This window comes from Natator depressus, chromosome 1, assembly GCF_965152275.1.
Source record: "Natator depressus isolate rNatDep1 chromosome 1, rNatDep2.hap1, whole genome shotgun sequence".
Lineage (NCBI taxonomy): Eukaryota > Metazoa > Chordata > Testudines > Cheloniidae > Natator > Natator depressus.
The window spans coordinates 214,150,408-214,164,831 of NC_134234.1; the positions used below are offsets into that span (position 1 = coordinate 214,150,408).

Consider the following 14,424-nt stretch of genomic DNA (forward strand, 5'->3'; position numbering starts at 1 on the left):
TGCTCAGGGTTCAGCTGATCGCCATACTTGGGGTCAGGAAGGAATTTTTCTCCAGGGCAGGTTGGAAGAGGCCCTGGGGGTTTTTCGCCTTCTTCTGCAGCATGGGGCACGGATCACTTGCTGGAGGATTCTCTGCACCTTGAAGTCTTTAAACCATGATTTGAGGACTTCAATAGCTCAGACATAGGTGAGAGGTTTATTGCAGGAGTGGGTGGGTGAGATTCTGTGGCCTGCATTGTGCAGGAGGTCAGACTAGATGATCATAACGGTCCCTTCTGACATTAATGTCTATGAGTCTATGAGACCCATTAGGAGTGATCTTCAGTCAGTGCTGAGCTCAGTGCCCGGCACAATGCTGGGAGAGGCTCTGCTACAGGCTGTGGTGTGGCTGGCTTTGTTGGGTGGTTTTCTCTCTGAGTCAGTGCTGACCTTATGGCTGCAGCCTGGCCTCCCATTTCTCAGGGGGCTCCACAAGCCTCTGAGTGAGACCGGAAAGAAAGCCATGGAAGGAGGAGGTTAGAGAAGTTCCCCGAGACCATTGATGTCCATGAGCTCATCTTGTGCCTCTCCCGGGGGCCAGTCCAGGATTTCTCCCTGCAGCTCTCAAGGCTGGCTGCGGGGACAGTAGAAGAAAATGGACCCAGCACAGAAGTAATTAATCAGATGTAGCTTCCCATTTTCCTCCGTCACTGGGATCCACAGCTGGGGGGACACGATCACAGTCCATCAATCCCTTTGAGGAAGGAGCATAATGAGGGAAGAGAAATGACCCCCAGTCTTGGCAAGAGGCAGCACAAGGGGTGATGGGCAGAAGAAAAAGCTGAAACTAAGACACTGGGGGAAGTTCTTAAGATATGAGCTACTGGGGTGGAGGAGTCAGAGACTTCTGGTTGGGAGGGGATGGCAGTGGGTGGCAGGAAGAGTCTCCTCTGGGGGAGGTGCTGGAGGCCTTATCATTGCAAAGATTCTGGCAGCGTAGAGGAGACATTAGTGGGGATGGTGGAGAAGAGTCCTGCAAAACCAGGGTGAGGTGAGACTGGCAGAGCCTGGCTTTCTTTCCCCAGACCCCACAATCCCTGATTCTGGTAGGTATGTGGTGACCTTTTTGTTGGGTTCCATGTACAACTCCAGTCTCCAAAGGCTCAGTGCAGAAGGGGGAGCCTCTAAGGCAGCAGCTCTTTTGCTGTTCTCCAGGTTCCAAAGTCCAGCAGCTCATCAGCAGCGTTTCTCACGGTGCTGGTGAAGGGGCCAACGCTGGAGTTCAGGAGCCGGAAATCGGTGCTGGTCAAGAACTCAGAGAGCCTGGTCTTTGTCCAGACGGACAAACCCATCTACAAACCGGGACAAACAGGTATAGGGAATTGGGTGGAAAATTATATACAGAGCAGGAAATCCTCCCTGCCTCCCCAGAGACCCCACAAGTCGTCACCAAGTTAGTACAGCTGGCAGTAAACCTGCCTTCCCACTGCCTCCCCACCAGTCACAAAGCTGGGGGAATGTGGTACATGCATCTAACCTTGCCATGTGTCCACCGGTCATTGCATCTGGGCCAGGCACACACACAGCAGCTGCCTCATTGACTGATGGTCCCTGGGTGAGCGACTGCAAGCTTGACAGTGAAATTCTCTTCCTCTCTCAATCATGCCCTCTGCAGTTCTATTTCGGATCGTCTCTCTGGACGAAGATTTCCATCCTCGGAATGAGAAGGTAGGTTTGATCGCTGATCAGTTTCCATGGCTGACATGGTGAGCGCTGATATGACCCCTTTAAAGTCCTTTGTGATTCCTGAGGAACTTATTTCTATTGACATCCATCTAGAGCCGTAAAAGTGACTGTGTAAAGCAAGCGATGCCTTCTGGCTCCCCGCATCTTCTTCATAAGGGTCAGATTCTACCATGATTTACACCCCATTCAACTTCATTGACAGAATGTACATAGGACATAATATGAATCATGCTTTATTATAATGTAAAACTGGCTAATGTCAAAACTTTTTGGCAATTTTATCAAATCATGTTTAATTTAAACATAAGTTGTGCAAATACAAAAAGAAAAACATACAAGTCTACAACAGCAACATCATATAAAACATATACGACCTTAAAAGGTTAATTAGAGCCTAATAAAAACACTCCTCCATGGCCCAATGCTGAAAGGGCAAAAATTGCCAGTGATTTGATTACTACCAGGGATTGAGAAAAAACTAAAAACATTATCCTTTTGAGATGGTGATAAAAATTCTTTTTATATAAAAGAGGTAAAATCAAGCATGTTCTCAGAAGCTGGAAAAATCTACAGTTCAAAAGATAATGCGGTAGATCTTCCATTGCTCCAGAGTTATATGGGCAAAACTGAAGATGTGAAGGAACTTTTCCATATCTACCTGTAAGGACAGCAATTTCCATGGTTTGGCATCTTAATTGAGTGTATCCCTTACATAAAATGAGGATTTCATAATGCAGTCAAATACTGTTCAAAAACATGAGCCATCTTCAAAGTAGAAAACCAAAAGACAAACTTTGAACCATGAATCACAGCCAGATCTTCTTGTTAGGTAATATTTGTCATTCTTTGTTTGCGTAGTTGATTAGACTGATTAAAAGATACCGACAATAAGTGAGTCATAGAAAAATCCAGCCTATGTATAATAAATTGGAAGGTCTTATATCATGGCAATATGGAGTGCACAGGTTGTTCCTCCATCTCCTGAAGGCAAAAGTGGGGCAATCTGTTATCTGGAAGAGTACAGATCTTAGACCAAAATTTAAGAAAAGCAATACAAGCTCTATAACTTACAGTAAAACCATCCACCTCAGCACGTAAAAACAAAGGAGGGCTAAAATTCGGGAGAATCGTAAGTCTTCTCAAAAAATTATTTTGAATGATCTCTAAGGCTGAAATTTGGCCCCTCAATCAAACTTCAGCCTCATAGATCATCTACAACATTATTTTTGCATAAAGATTCTTAGCACTGGGGCAGCTCTGTTCCCAGCATATGGGCAGGTTAAACAGAGCACCCCTTTGCCAGAGCTAAGGGCCTTTTGTTTTAAGTCTTCATGATAAGGAAACCAGTGGCCTAAATGATGAAACTTTATCTCTAAATAAGTAAAAGCAAAGACTTGTTTTGTTCTTCCCCAAAATCATGACTTTGGGCTTATAATTGAGAACTAGGTCTTGAGAGTTACAATAAGAGAAAAAACAAGATAGCCACTGGCGGCCTCTTGGATGCTGCGATAATACAACCATGCCATCAGCATATAACAATACTGGAATGGATCTACTCTTAATTTACAGGGGAGAAAAATTATCTTTCTTTACAACATCACCACTTCATTAATATATACATTAAAAAGGAGAGGCACTGGAAAGCAAACCTGGCATACTCCCCTAGAAATAGGGAAAACAGTACGTTCTCCATTGGCTTTAGTTCTTAACCTCACCATATTGCGCTGGTGTAGAGCCTCCAAAATATGCAAAAGTGTTAGATCGATTCCCATCCTTCTTAATTTTGCCCAATGTTTTTCTTGGTTAATAAAATCAAATGCCATCTTTAGATCTATGAAAGCAGCATGTAAACTACTACCATTAACCACACTATATTTATAAATCATGTAGGATAAAATAAAATAATTATCCCACTGTGGCTCTACCAGACCTAAAGCTGGACTGCTCTTCGTGTAGTAAATTAGCCTTTAAAGCCCATATTTCAAGTTTAGAGAATAAAAATCTGCATTAAATCTTCCCTGCTACATCTAACAGACCAACAGTTCTACATGAAGCAGAATTCTTTCTGTCCCCTTTTTTAAAAATAGGAGCTATAATAGTGAACTTCCAGCCAGACGGAATCCATCCGGTATGATTAATGACAGTAAATAATTTAGCCAAATCTGGAGACCACCAATTAGGATTATCCTGAAAAACTTCATCAGGGAGAAAATCTTCTGCTGGATCTTTTTTTTCCATTGTTGGGCTAAAATTAATGAGTGTACTTCACTGTACTGTACTGAAAGCCAGAGTGGTAAATCAAAGAGAGGATTCCTCATTGCATCAACTATGGTAGAATTAGATTTAAAAACTGGTTGAGGGGAATCATTAAAGATCTGGCCAAAATGTGCTATCCAAGGTTCATGATTAATATGGGGTTCATCATTCAGAGATTATCTGCCAGAACCCGTGGCCGCCATCTTCTAAAATGTGGAAGAATTTTTAGCTTTAGCTGCTGCTTCAAACCCCTTCCACAAGGATCTAAGATAATCTTGTTTTTTCTGATATAATAAACCTTTAATTGTCTTCTGGCAGCTACTAAATTATGAAGTAAATTAGGAGACGGATTGCATCTTACCCTATTAGCTAGACAGGCTAGAGCTGTGTTTTCCTTCACACGGTCTGCATCAAGCCAAGTGTACTTACCTTTGAAAGCATTTTTAGAATAATTAAAAGCAAAATCAATTTGTTTAGAGACAAGTGGTTGCAAGGACTTTACCAGCAACTCATAGGATTCACAAATTTGAGAGGAATTCAAGGACTTAATAATGATGTCTCCGAGAAATCTAACATCAGAGTCTTCCAGTCTCCTTGATAATTTGTCAGGAATGGCTGAGCTTTAGTCTTTACAACCACATTGTTCCAAAGGGGTAATTAAGGCATCCTCACCCATGGGTAATAAAAATCTCACTAGAAAGAGCACATCATTTGTAATTACAGAGAAATCCCTACAATGACGAATGACACAGGGATGATAATAATATTATCAATAACACTCCCAGCAGTCAATTAAATTTATGTGAAATGTCCCTACACTTCCATTTACAGGTATCATATTAAACTTATCCAATAATACCTTCAGTTTTTGTCCAGCAATGTTAACCATCTGATCTCCAAAGTTTCAGGGGGGAAGTTCAAAAATCTTCTCAGTGTTTTCTTCTCCTCATACTTGGGAAAGAGATTCATCTTGCCCCTGGAGCAGGGAGTGAAAATTGTCGTGTTAAGATCTTTTTGCCAGAGGTGAATAAACTGGAAAGAGTTCAGAGGAGAGCAACAACATTTACAAGAGTTTTCAAAAACCTGATCTATGAGGAAAGGTTGAAAGAATTGGTCAATGTTTAGTCTAGAAAAGAAAAGGCTGAAGGAGGACTACATGATAAATTGCCCACAATTGGTGGAGCTAAGAACCTCCCTCCATCTTCTGTTACATCTTAAAAATCATAATCCTCTGTTTTTGGCATCCTTTTGGGCTCTCTGAATATAGGAAACAGGATTTCAGGGCAGAGGGAATGAACAGCAGGGCAGATGAATCTGCAGAGGCAAATCATTATTCTGAAGGTAAAGGAGCAGGCTAGTGTAACAAGGAGAGTCTGATCACTTCATCTGATCACAAGGAAACATAAAACACTACCAGAGAAGTTAGTGCATTGAACAGAATTGCTAAGATTAACTATCAAAAAGAAGCTGTTGGTTTCCACATGCCGAGTAAAAACTGGCTTCTCCAGAGCTTAATTTGTAATGAAAGAGATGTGAAATGAATTTGTAATGAAAGAAGCTCAAGCAATTAGGTGCTGAGGCTCAAGCATTTTTTTTTACTTTCATAACTGACACAGTAAGCCCAGAGGTGCCAGGGCTATGAACTGCCAAGCTTAGAGGTGCAGGGGCTCTGCTCTGGCAAGCCCTGGTACTAATTAAGCACTGGGCTTCTCCATTTGATAGGACTGGAAATCAGAGACTTTCAGTGGTGGCTTTAGGAACATCCTAAGGGCCTGATTCCCCAGTGCCGTGCACCTTGCGGCATCATTAACACCAGAGCAAAGTGGGCATAAAACGTCAAATTAGGCTTGTTCTGTGTGCCTTACTTTGCACTGGATGTGAGTGACAGCACCAGGGGTGGGCCAGCAGTGAGTCAGGCCCTGAGGAGATCACTTCTGTCTTGTGGGAAGGCATGTGACTGGGCCTCAAGACCCCTATACCTGGCTCTGTCACACCTTCCTGCACATGGTACACTGTGATCTAGCTGACCCCCCTCCACAACCTCACTGCGAGTTTGCAGGAGCAGGGGTCCCTCAAGAGACATCCCAGCAGCAGGCCCCGCCTGATGCCGTAGAGCAGGACACAGAGATTTGAGTTGCCACCTGAAAGCCCTGGAAACCAGCGACTTTCCAAATGGCTACACACTCAGGGGCACATTTCCGAAGTGCCTCAGTGATTTAGAAACCCAAGTCCCATTTTCAGAAGTGACTTGGGCACTTTGGGCCAGATTGCCAAAGGGATTTAGGTGCCTAAAGCTGTAGGTAGGTGCCTAGTGGGATTTTCAAAAGCACATAGGCAGGTTAGGAGACTAACTCCGATTGGCTGCAGTGGGGAACTAGATACCTCAGCACTTGGAAACTCCACTTGCATTGTTAGGCACCTAAACACCTTTACAAATCTGCCATCTTTACAAAGTCTCACTGAAAGTGGCTCTTTGGCTCCTAAGCCACAGACCTCAGAGGTCTGTAGGGGCCTGACTCCCATTGAAATCAGTGGGAGTTAGACACCCAAATCCCTTTGTGGATTTCGGCCTCAAATGCCTAAATCATTTTTGAAAAAGGCTTCTAACTCACTTAGGTGATTTTGAAATGTTTACCGTGAATCCCCTAAATGCAAAACGAAGTATTTAATTTCACAGCTGTGTTAAACTGACCAGTTCAGGCTCTAAAACATTAAAAGGCCCCGTTTCTCATTGAGTAACAGAGAGCAAGGGGCAGAGGGAAATGCAGAGACACAGAAGTCCCCTGAACAGGGTAGATGAGCTCAGTGCATGTCTGACCTGTATTTCTAACTCTGCTTTTCCCTGTTTTCCCCACAGTTTCCACTGGTCTTCATCAAGGTAAGTGGCAGATTGATTTTTACTCTCACGGCCACTAACTGAAAGCTGGGGCTGCTGCGGGGCTGGGGAGACTCCCGTGCTCCACAGCAGAGGGGGTGTGTAGTGCGGTGTTCATTGTGAATGGGTAGTGCGGCCACTAGGGGGCTCAGAGCAAGGAAGTAGGGGTGCGTCTGTGGGAACAGGAAGTAGAGTCCTGCATTCACCCCACCCACCCTGGGTGATCACTGGATCATCTCAGCATTGGATCACCCTAGAGATTTCAGTCCTCAGCTGCAGCACAACATTGGAACCTGACCTGCAAAGGGGGAAAATGGGCCCGTGACCTTTTCTGCTTCTTTAGGTTGCTTAAAGGAGCCTGAAAAGGGTCTTTTGTGAAAGTGAGCCCTGGTCTGCACACAGATTTCATTCCAGTTTAACTGTGTCAGTCAGGGGTGGGATTTTATACCGAAATAGTTAAACCAGTGCAGCCGCTAGCATGGGCCCGGTTATACCAACATAGAGGTGCCTTATACTGGCATAGCTCATTCCCCTTCCCATACAGGGATAAGCTATACTGGTCAAAGATATACTGGCTGCTTGAACCAGAGAGGTAGCTCAAACAACTACATATTTAAGACCAGATTAGCATTTCCATAGCCCATTGCCTTCCACATACGTCCATAGGGAGGGTTTTCTCAGCCCCATAGGTAACCTGAATATTTCAGTCCTCAGCCAGAGCAGTTGCCAGTTCTCGAACGGCAAATGTAACATTAAAACTCCCGGGCACAGAAAAACTCATTGCATCCTGCCGTCTGTGCATTGGTCTCTTAGCCTTGCTCTCTCCCATCCTCCTTGCCCACTCCATCTGGATGTGGGCATGTTGATCAGGTGGGCAGACAATGGAATAGATATGGTGCTGGTATCTGGCTGTTTAATCACACGCTGATTGCACAGGACTTGACTGAATCCTTACAGACTACTGGGAAAGTACAGAGCTGGCCACCAGGTGCCTTAACCTCAGCTATAGGAGAGGCCAGGGAGCTGATCGTGTATATATCCTGTATCTCTGCCAAACATTGGACTGCAACTACCCCGCTCTGCAGCCTCATGCTGTGTAGACACCCTGCCTGTAAATGAAAGGTTAAGAGTCATCCTGTCTTATGACCTTGTGCTCTTCTCACCTCTAGGACCCGCAGAGAAACCGTGTGTATCAGTGGCGAGAGGTGGAGTTAAATGGGGGCCTCACCCAGCTCTCCTTCCCCCTCACCTCCGAGCCCATTCAAGGCACCTACAACGTGGTGGTGCAAAAAGAGACGGGGACCAATCTAGAACACTCCTTTACTGTGGAGGAATACGGTAAGAAAGGGTCCCACTCGTGCTGGGACGAGGGGTGTTGGAAGCAGGAGCAACTGTCTGGGATTCATCCGTTCTAGGCACAAAAATCCAGTTCAGGATTGTCTGGGGTGTAGATGTGTGAAGAGTTATCTGAGGAATGGGCCAGGAAAACACTGGATTCTTTAAGGGATCAGGATCTGAGCCCGCATCCAGTGGTGTATAGCTTTCTCCTCAGCACTTGAACTGTCAGGGTCACTGTTCACTGTAAGCCTGGGAGTGTCTGGGTCTGAATACAAAGGCCCATCCCTTGGGCCTACTGGATTTGGGCTGTGATTCCAGTCTCAGTACAATGCAGCTTTATTTTTGTGTAGGGTCTTTCCTACCAGTTGTGTGCAGTATATGGTACGGATGCAGAACAAACTATGTGAATGCTACATTACAGTGGCACAGTTTGCTTCCCCTGTGCTCTGCCAATGAAACTGGCTTAACTCACCTCTCCCTTCTCCCACTCTGGTCTTCACACCTTTGTCCTTGCAGCCCCTGGCACCCAGAACATCTTCAAATGTTCAAAATAAATAAATAAAGACACTTTGTCTGGAGACCAAGCCTGGAAAACATCAGCCCCAAAGGGCAAACTTTCGGAAGGTTTATGAGGAAAGGAAAATGAGGCCAGCAGGAGTGGTAGATTCTCAGAGAACCCATTCTGCAACCTTAATTACAGTGGTTGCCACTAATCACCCAAGGAGAGAGAAAGTACAGCTCTCTCTAGTCTAGGGAAATGTACCACTCCAGCCCCCACCCCGACCACTTGTGAATAGTCCCACAGAAATGCTCCAGCCACTTACATGCATTCTAAGAGCTTGCTCTCAGCAAGCCTAAGAGCCAGCTCATTCTGAATGGCTTAGTAACAGTGGCTCCATGAGGCCTCTTGCTGCTGTCCGACAGGGCATTCTGAAATTTCCCAGAATCCACTGCTTCTGGGGTCTGTGCTGGGAACTGCGGGATAGGTACCACAGGGCGTCGCAACTGAAGGGCTTTAAAGCAGTGCTCTTGTAGGCAAACCCGCAGAGCTCCGAACACCAGTCAGCATGGCAGTGCGGGCACTGTGACCAGCCTGTGCTCCAGCTGGGCCGATCTCACTGGTTCCAGTGTGACCTGGCTCTGGACAGACTGCCACCTTCTTGCTTGGGGTGCCTCTGCATGTGCCACTCCAAGCCATGCTGGCTTTTGCCTGAGCCTTATACCTACAGCAGCTCTTATCGAGTTTGGTCTCCACTTCCCTCCCCCCTACCCCCCCTCCCGCCAGTGTCTCTCTCCCATTACTACCCCCTCATTCAGTTAGTTCAGAACTTCTGAGAAAATTCACTTTGGGGCTGAAACTTAACATTCTAGTGCCCAGTCAGGAGGTGAATTCAGTCTGTGAACTCAGCCAGCAGGAAACAATATTTGCTTTTACTGACTCTTTTCATGCAGGGATAAGTTTAAAATGGCTGAACTTTCAGGGCCAGATTCACTGGTGCAGTCCGTCTGCTTTGTACCACTCCAGCAGGGATGCAAAGTAAGCGGGCTTATGGCTGCTTTGCTTCACCGGAGCAGCACAGGAGCCAGAGCACACAGTGAATGTGGCCCTTTAAATCTGATGAGTGACGATGGTGCGCTGGGGAGTCGGGCCCTCACTAGGTATCACTTACGTCGCATAGTTTGGAATACAGTCTCTGAAGCAATGACAGCCCTGCGGGCAGGGTTGGGCAAGGGGAGCGAAGGGGAGTGGAGCAGGGGTTACGGTGTCTTTCTCTTCAATTCCACAGTCCCTGGCCGGATCCTCAGCTGGTGTAAACTGGCTCAGCTGCACTGAGGGGCATGGAGCTGTGGTGATTTATAGCAGGCTGAGGATCTGGCACCATGCATTGCGGGGGGGAGGGGGAGAGGCTGTGTCTGTCACTCAGTGTGGTAGTGACAGTGATGTACACGTGTTCCCTCTGCTCTGCTCAACGTCTGGCCCGTCTCTCTCCCTCAGTGCTGCCCAAGTACGAGGTGTCGGTGAAGCTGCCCAAGAAAATCACCATCCAGGATGAGGAGCTGAAAGTGGCCGTCTGTGGTCTGTGAGTTTCAGGGTTTGAGTCACCGTTTTTTGTGCTCATCCACCGTTGCCTTCCTGCTGCTACTCCCAGAAACCAGAGCTGGAGAAGGCCCCTTGGGTCACTTTCTCTCCATCCCCAAGGGCCCTGGGCAGGATTGTTCCCTACTGTCTAGTCTGCATCCAGCCCAAGTTTTAAACATCCCAAGCAATGGGGCTCCTCCCCTGCCCCGGGAAACAGTGCCTCAGCCCCGTACAGCTCCCTCTCAGAAAGGTTTTCTCCATTATTCAACCCAAATTTCCCCTTTCTTAACATCATTCCATCCTTCCTAATCAGACCCCCAAGTGCTTCCGTAAATTATCCCGGCCCCCCTTGGTGATGCCTCCTTCAGACACTTATAGGTAGAAATTACGTCCCTTCTTAGACATCCCGTAACCAGACTTGCCAGATTTAACTCTTCCTTCCCTCCTCATAAATTCCTCCCTCCAGCTCCCTGCTCGTATTTCTTGCTCTTCTCTGAACTCCCTCCAGTTTGTCGATGGCTTTTGGGTAAAGAGGTGTCCGGAGCTGAAAACAGTGCTCCAGAGGTGTCATGTAACGTTGACGGGGAGATGATAATCCCTTTCTGTACAGCCTTAGTGCAACCCCACCTGGAAGACAGTGTTCAGCTCTGGGCCCCACAGCTCTGAGGAGACTGCACCTGGAATACTGTCCGCAGGTCTGGGCTCTTCCGTACCAGAAAGGTGTGGCCAAATGGGAGGGAGCTGGGAGAAGGGAAACTCAACTGATTAACGGGCAGAAGAGCCTGACCATCAGGCAACATTTTCTAATGGGGAGGCCTGCTGGGTAATGGAATAATCTCCCCCGGGAAATGGCTGGAACCCCGTCACTTGAGTCATTGGAAAACAGGACTAGACAGCGCTCCAGAGAATAGACATTAGGAAACCAGCAACAGAGTCCTCAGGGGTAATGGTATAAAGGGCCTCAAAAGGCCTCTTCTGCCTGACTCTGTCTCCCTATCTAAGCACCCTGTGTCTCTTTAACGCCTCTCTGGTTACAGATACACCTATGGGACCCCTGTCCCCGGCCTGGTGAATGTCCGTGTGTGCCGGAGATTCTCCCAGTCCAGGTCACACTGCTATGGAAGAGAGGCCGAGGCTGTGTGTGAGGAATTCACCAGACAAGTGAGTCCAAGGCCCATCCCATAGGCAGGAGGTGACTGTCTTGAGGAGGGTGATCTGTGTCTGTCAAAGGGGATTGTTAGACCTCAGCTGGGATTGTGTGTTCTGGGTTGGGCTCTGTCTCACAGGAGGAAGGTATTGGTTAGGAGGTGATGCCAGGGCTGGGGGATATAAATTATGAAGAAAAACCCCTCGGGTGAAATCCTGGCCCCATTGAAATCTGTGGCAAAACTCCAATTGACATCAGTCAGATCAGGATTCACCCCTGGATGGATGTTTCTTCTAGCTGGGAAAGAAAAGACCCTGAGAGGTTTTTGTGTCTGTGAACGGGATTGAGATGGGGAGGGGAGCAGAGCAGAGGAGAAAGCAAGAGGGAACTTTAAGATCTGGGAGAGAGAGAGAGAACTCAAGAGGAAGAAAAAGAGAGAGACGGGGCAAAGAGGTAGAGAGAATAGGGGTAGAGCCATAAAGAGATAGAGAGAGACTATGAAGGAGAAGAAAGTAAGAGAGAGAAAATAGAAGTAGGTTAGACAGAGATAGGAGGAGAAGAAGAAAGAGAGAGAAAGAACAAGAGAAGGAAGAAGAGAGCAAGAATATGCATGAAGAAAGAGAGAGGATTCCAAGGGTAGATAAAAGACACAAGGAGATTTATCACACTGATGGGAAGTTGCAGATCTAGGGGGTGTGATTTGAACAATCAGGGAACCAGGTGTGTAACTAGGAGAATTTGTGGTGAAATGCATCAGAGAGGGCTGCATGTTGGATAAGTCACTGGGACCAGAGATGCCTTGATTGCTTTGTTGAGGAAGAAGGGAAGAAATGGAGTCAGGCCAGATCAAGCCAGTAAGAGGATGGGATTAAGGCAAACCAAGCAGCAGGCAAATGTCTTGGGTACTGGAGTATCTGTTCCTGTTCCACACGGACCTGAATTGTACAGGGATTTCCATGGTAATTTCCTCTTTGGTGTCTGGCTCAGGCGGATGTTCGAGGCTGTGTCTCCAATGTGGTGAAGACTAAAATATTCCAGCTCAAGCGAAAGGGTTATGAGATGAAAATTGAGGTGCAAGGCAAGATCACGGAAGAGGGTACAGGTATGCATCATGCTGACCTGGTGGAGCTGTGGGGCCGCACTGCAATAGCAGTGGGTGTTGCAAGCCAGCACTGAAGGGCACTGGCAGAGCTGGACAACGTGGGGGGCAGCATTGGAGCATCTGAAGGAGCTGCAGGTCAGTGCATTAGTTCAAACCCCTCTTTGCCGTGTTTTCTTGCAGGGGTGGAGTTAACTGGGACAGGCTCCAGTGAGATCACAGGCACCATGAGCACAATCAGCTTTGAGCAGGTGGACTCTCATTACAAACCAGGGATCCCCTTCTCTGGGCAGGTAGGGAACCTCTGAGAGCCCAGGAAATTACCTGACATGAGTGTGTTTGTCTGTGGAGAATGAGAACGTGCAAATGGAAAAGGGAAAACATGGGACGATCACAAACCACGGGAACAGGAGCCATCTCCCTCTGCCTCTACACATGCTGTGGTATCCTTGCCATTAGTGGGAATTGCAGCACCTTCCTCTGACCCCCTGGTGCTGTCAGAGTCAGGATACAGAGGAGAAGGCCCATTGGTGTGGCCGGCACAGTCCTTCCCACGTTCCCAATCACACACTCTGGGAGGACAAGCCACCTCCTCAGGTGGTTCAGACTCACCCAGCATGTTCGCACATACCTGCCCCGTGGTCAGCTCTGTAGGAAACACCCTCTGGAGCTGCCTCAGGGGAATAACGTGGGCAAAGGCTCATTAGGACTGTGGGGACTGCTTTCCCTGCCTGGTATGAGCAACGGAGATTGGATTTGTTCCTTTAGGTGAAGCTGGTGGACGGGACCGATGCTCCAATCACCAATGAAACAATCCGGATTTCCATAGGGGGAAACAAATACAAAGCCAACTACACAACGAATGAAGAGGGCCGAGTCCGGTTTTCCATAGACACTGTCAACTTCACAGACACCTCCATTCACATCACCGTGAGTGGCTGAATCCAGGGAGCTAGGGGATGGGAGGTGTCACTGGCTGAGCTCCAGGGGAAATGTCCGTGGGTTTATTGATCTCTCTGCCCATCGGGAGATAAAACAAAGAGTTTGTTGGCTGGGAATTTGAGTCTCCTCCTCTCTGTCTTGCTCTCTCTCTGTCTGTCCCTTGTTCTCTCTGTCCTTCACACACTCGGTCGCTCTCCCTCTGTTTCTCCATCTCTGTCTCTCTCCACACGAGCATGGAAAATGCAGATCAATGCACCGTGCACTGAAAAATCTGCCAAGAACATGTTTTTAAAATTACCCACTGTTTCCTTCTGAAATGCTAGTAGACCTGTTACTCACTTTTTGATCTGAGGTAAAAATGTTCTTCTTTATCAGGCAAACCATAAATCTGAACTGAACTGTTACGACACAGACTGGGTCACCCCTGTGTATGGTAACGTCATTCACACAGCAACACGCTTTTACTCCCCGAGTAAGAGCTATCTCAAAATTGAGCCCATGTCTCAGACTTTAAGCTGTGGCTCCAATGTGGTGGTCCGGGTGCACTACATCCTGAAGCCAGAGGCCGTGGGGGAGCAGAAGGAAATCGTCTTTTACTATTTGGTAAGCCCTCATGACCTCTACTTCCGTACACATGACACAGCACTGGAGGCCAGACACCCATATATGTCCCAGGCCACCAAACTGCCCCGAGGCCAGGTTCACTTGACTTTGACATTTACATGTAAAAGCCAGTGAAGGAAATGCAGAATTGGCTGGCGGGGAGTGGATGGTTTCTGCTGGGAGAGAGAATTTCTGACTTGGTCGAGGTCCCAATAAACTCCAGTCTGGGTCTGGGACTCTCTGTATGGCTCTGCGGGATTTTCTGCTCCTTCCCCACAGGAAAGCATCGGTATAGACCCCCCCCCCCCCCCAGCATTCCTCCGTGAGCATCCTGCACGTCCCACCAGGACCTCTGTAAC

At 47.3% G+C, this 14,424-nt stretch overlaps 1 protein-coding gene across 1 annotated transcript in view; it reads left to right on the forward strand.

Annotated features, from left to right (window-relative positions):
- The window catches only part of LOC141984894 (alpha-2-macroglobulin-like), a 58,144-nt gene that overhangs the window by 4,684 nt on the left and 39,036 nt on the right, over positions 1 to 14,424 (forward strand). The window contains exons 3-12 of the mRNA XM_074948402.1: positions 1,195 to 1,351; positions 1,655 to 1,707; positions 6,839 to 6,859; positions 8,026 to 8,194; positions 10,191 to 10,275; positions 11,312 to 11,435; positions 12,409 to 12,523; positions 12,704 to 12,813; positions 13,289 to 13,450; positions 13,838 to 14,065. Of these exons, the coding sequence (XP_074804503.1) occupies positions 1,195 to 1,351; positions 1,655 to 1,707; positions 6,839 to 6,859; positions 8,026 to 8,194; positions 10,191 to 10,275; positions 11,312 to 11,435; positions 12,409 to 12,523; positions 12,704 to 12,813; positions 13,289 to 13,450; positions 13,838 to 14,065 (1,224 nt within the window). The remainder of the gene's footprint in view (positions 1 to 1,194; positions 1,352 to 1,654; positions 1,708 to 6,838; positions 6,860 to 8,025; positions 8,195 to 10,190; positions 10,276 to 11,311; positions 11,436 to 12,408; positions 12,524 to 12,703; positions 12,814 to 13,288; positions 13,451 to 13,837; positions 14,066 to 14,424) is intronic.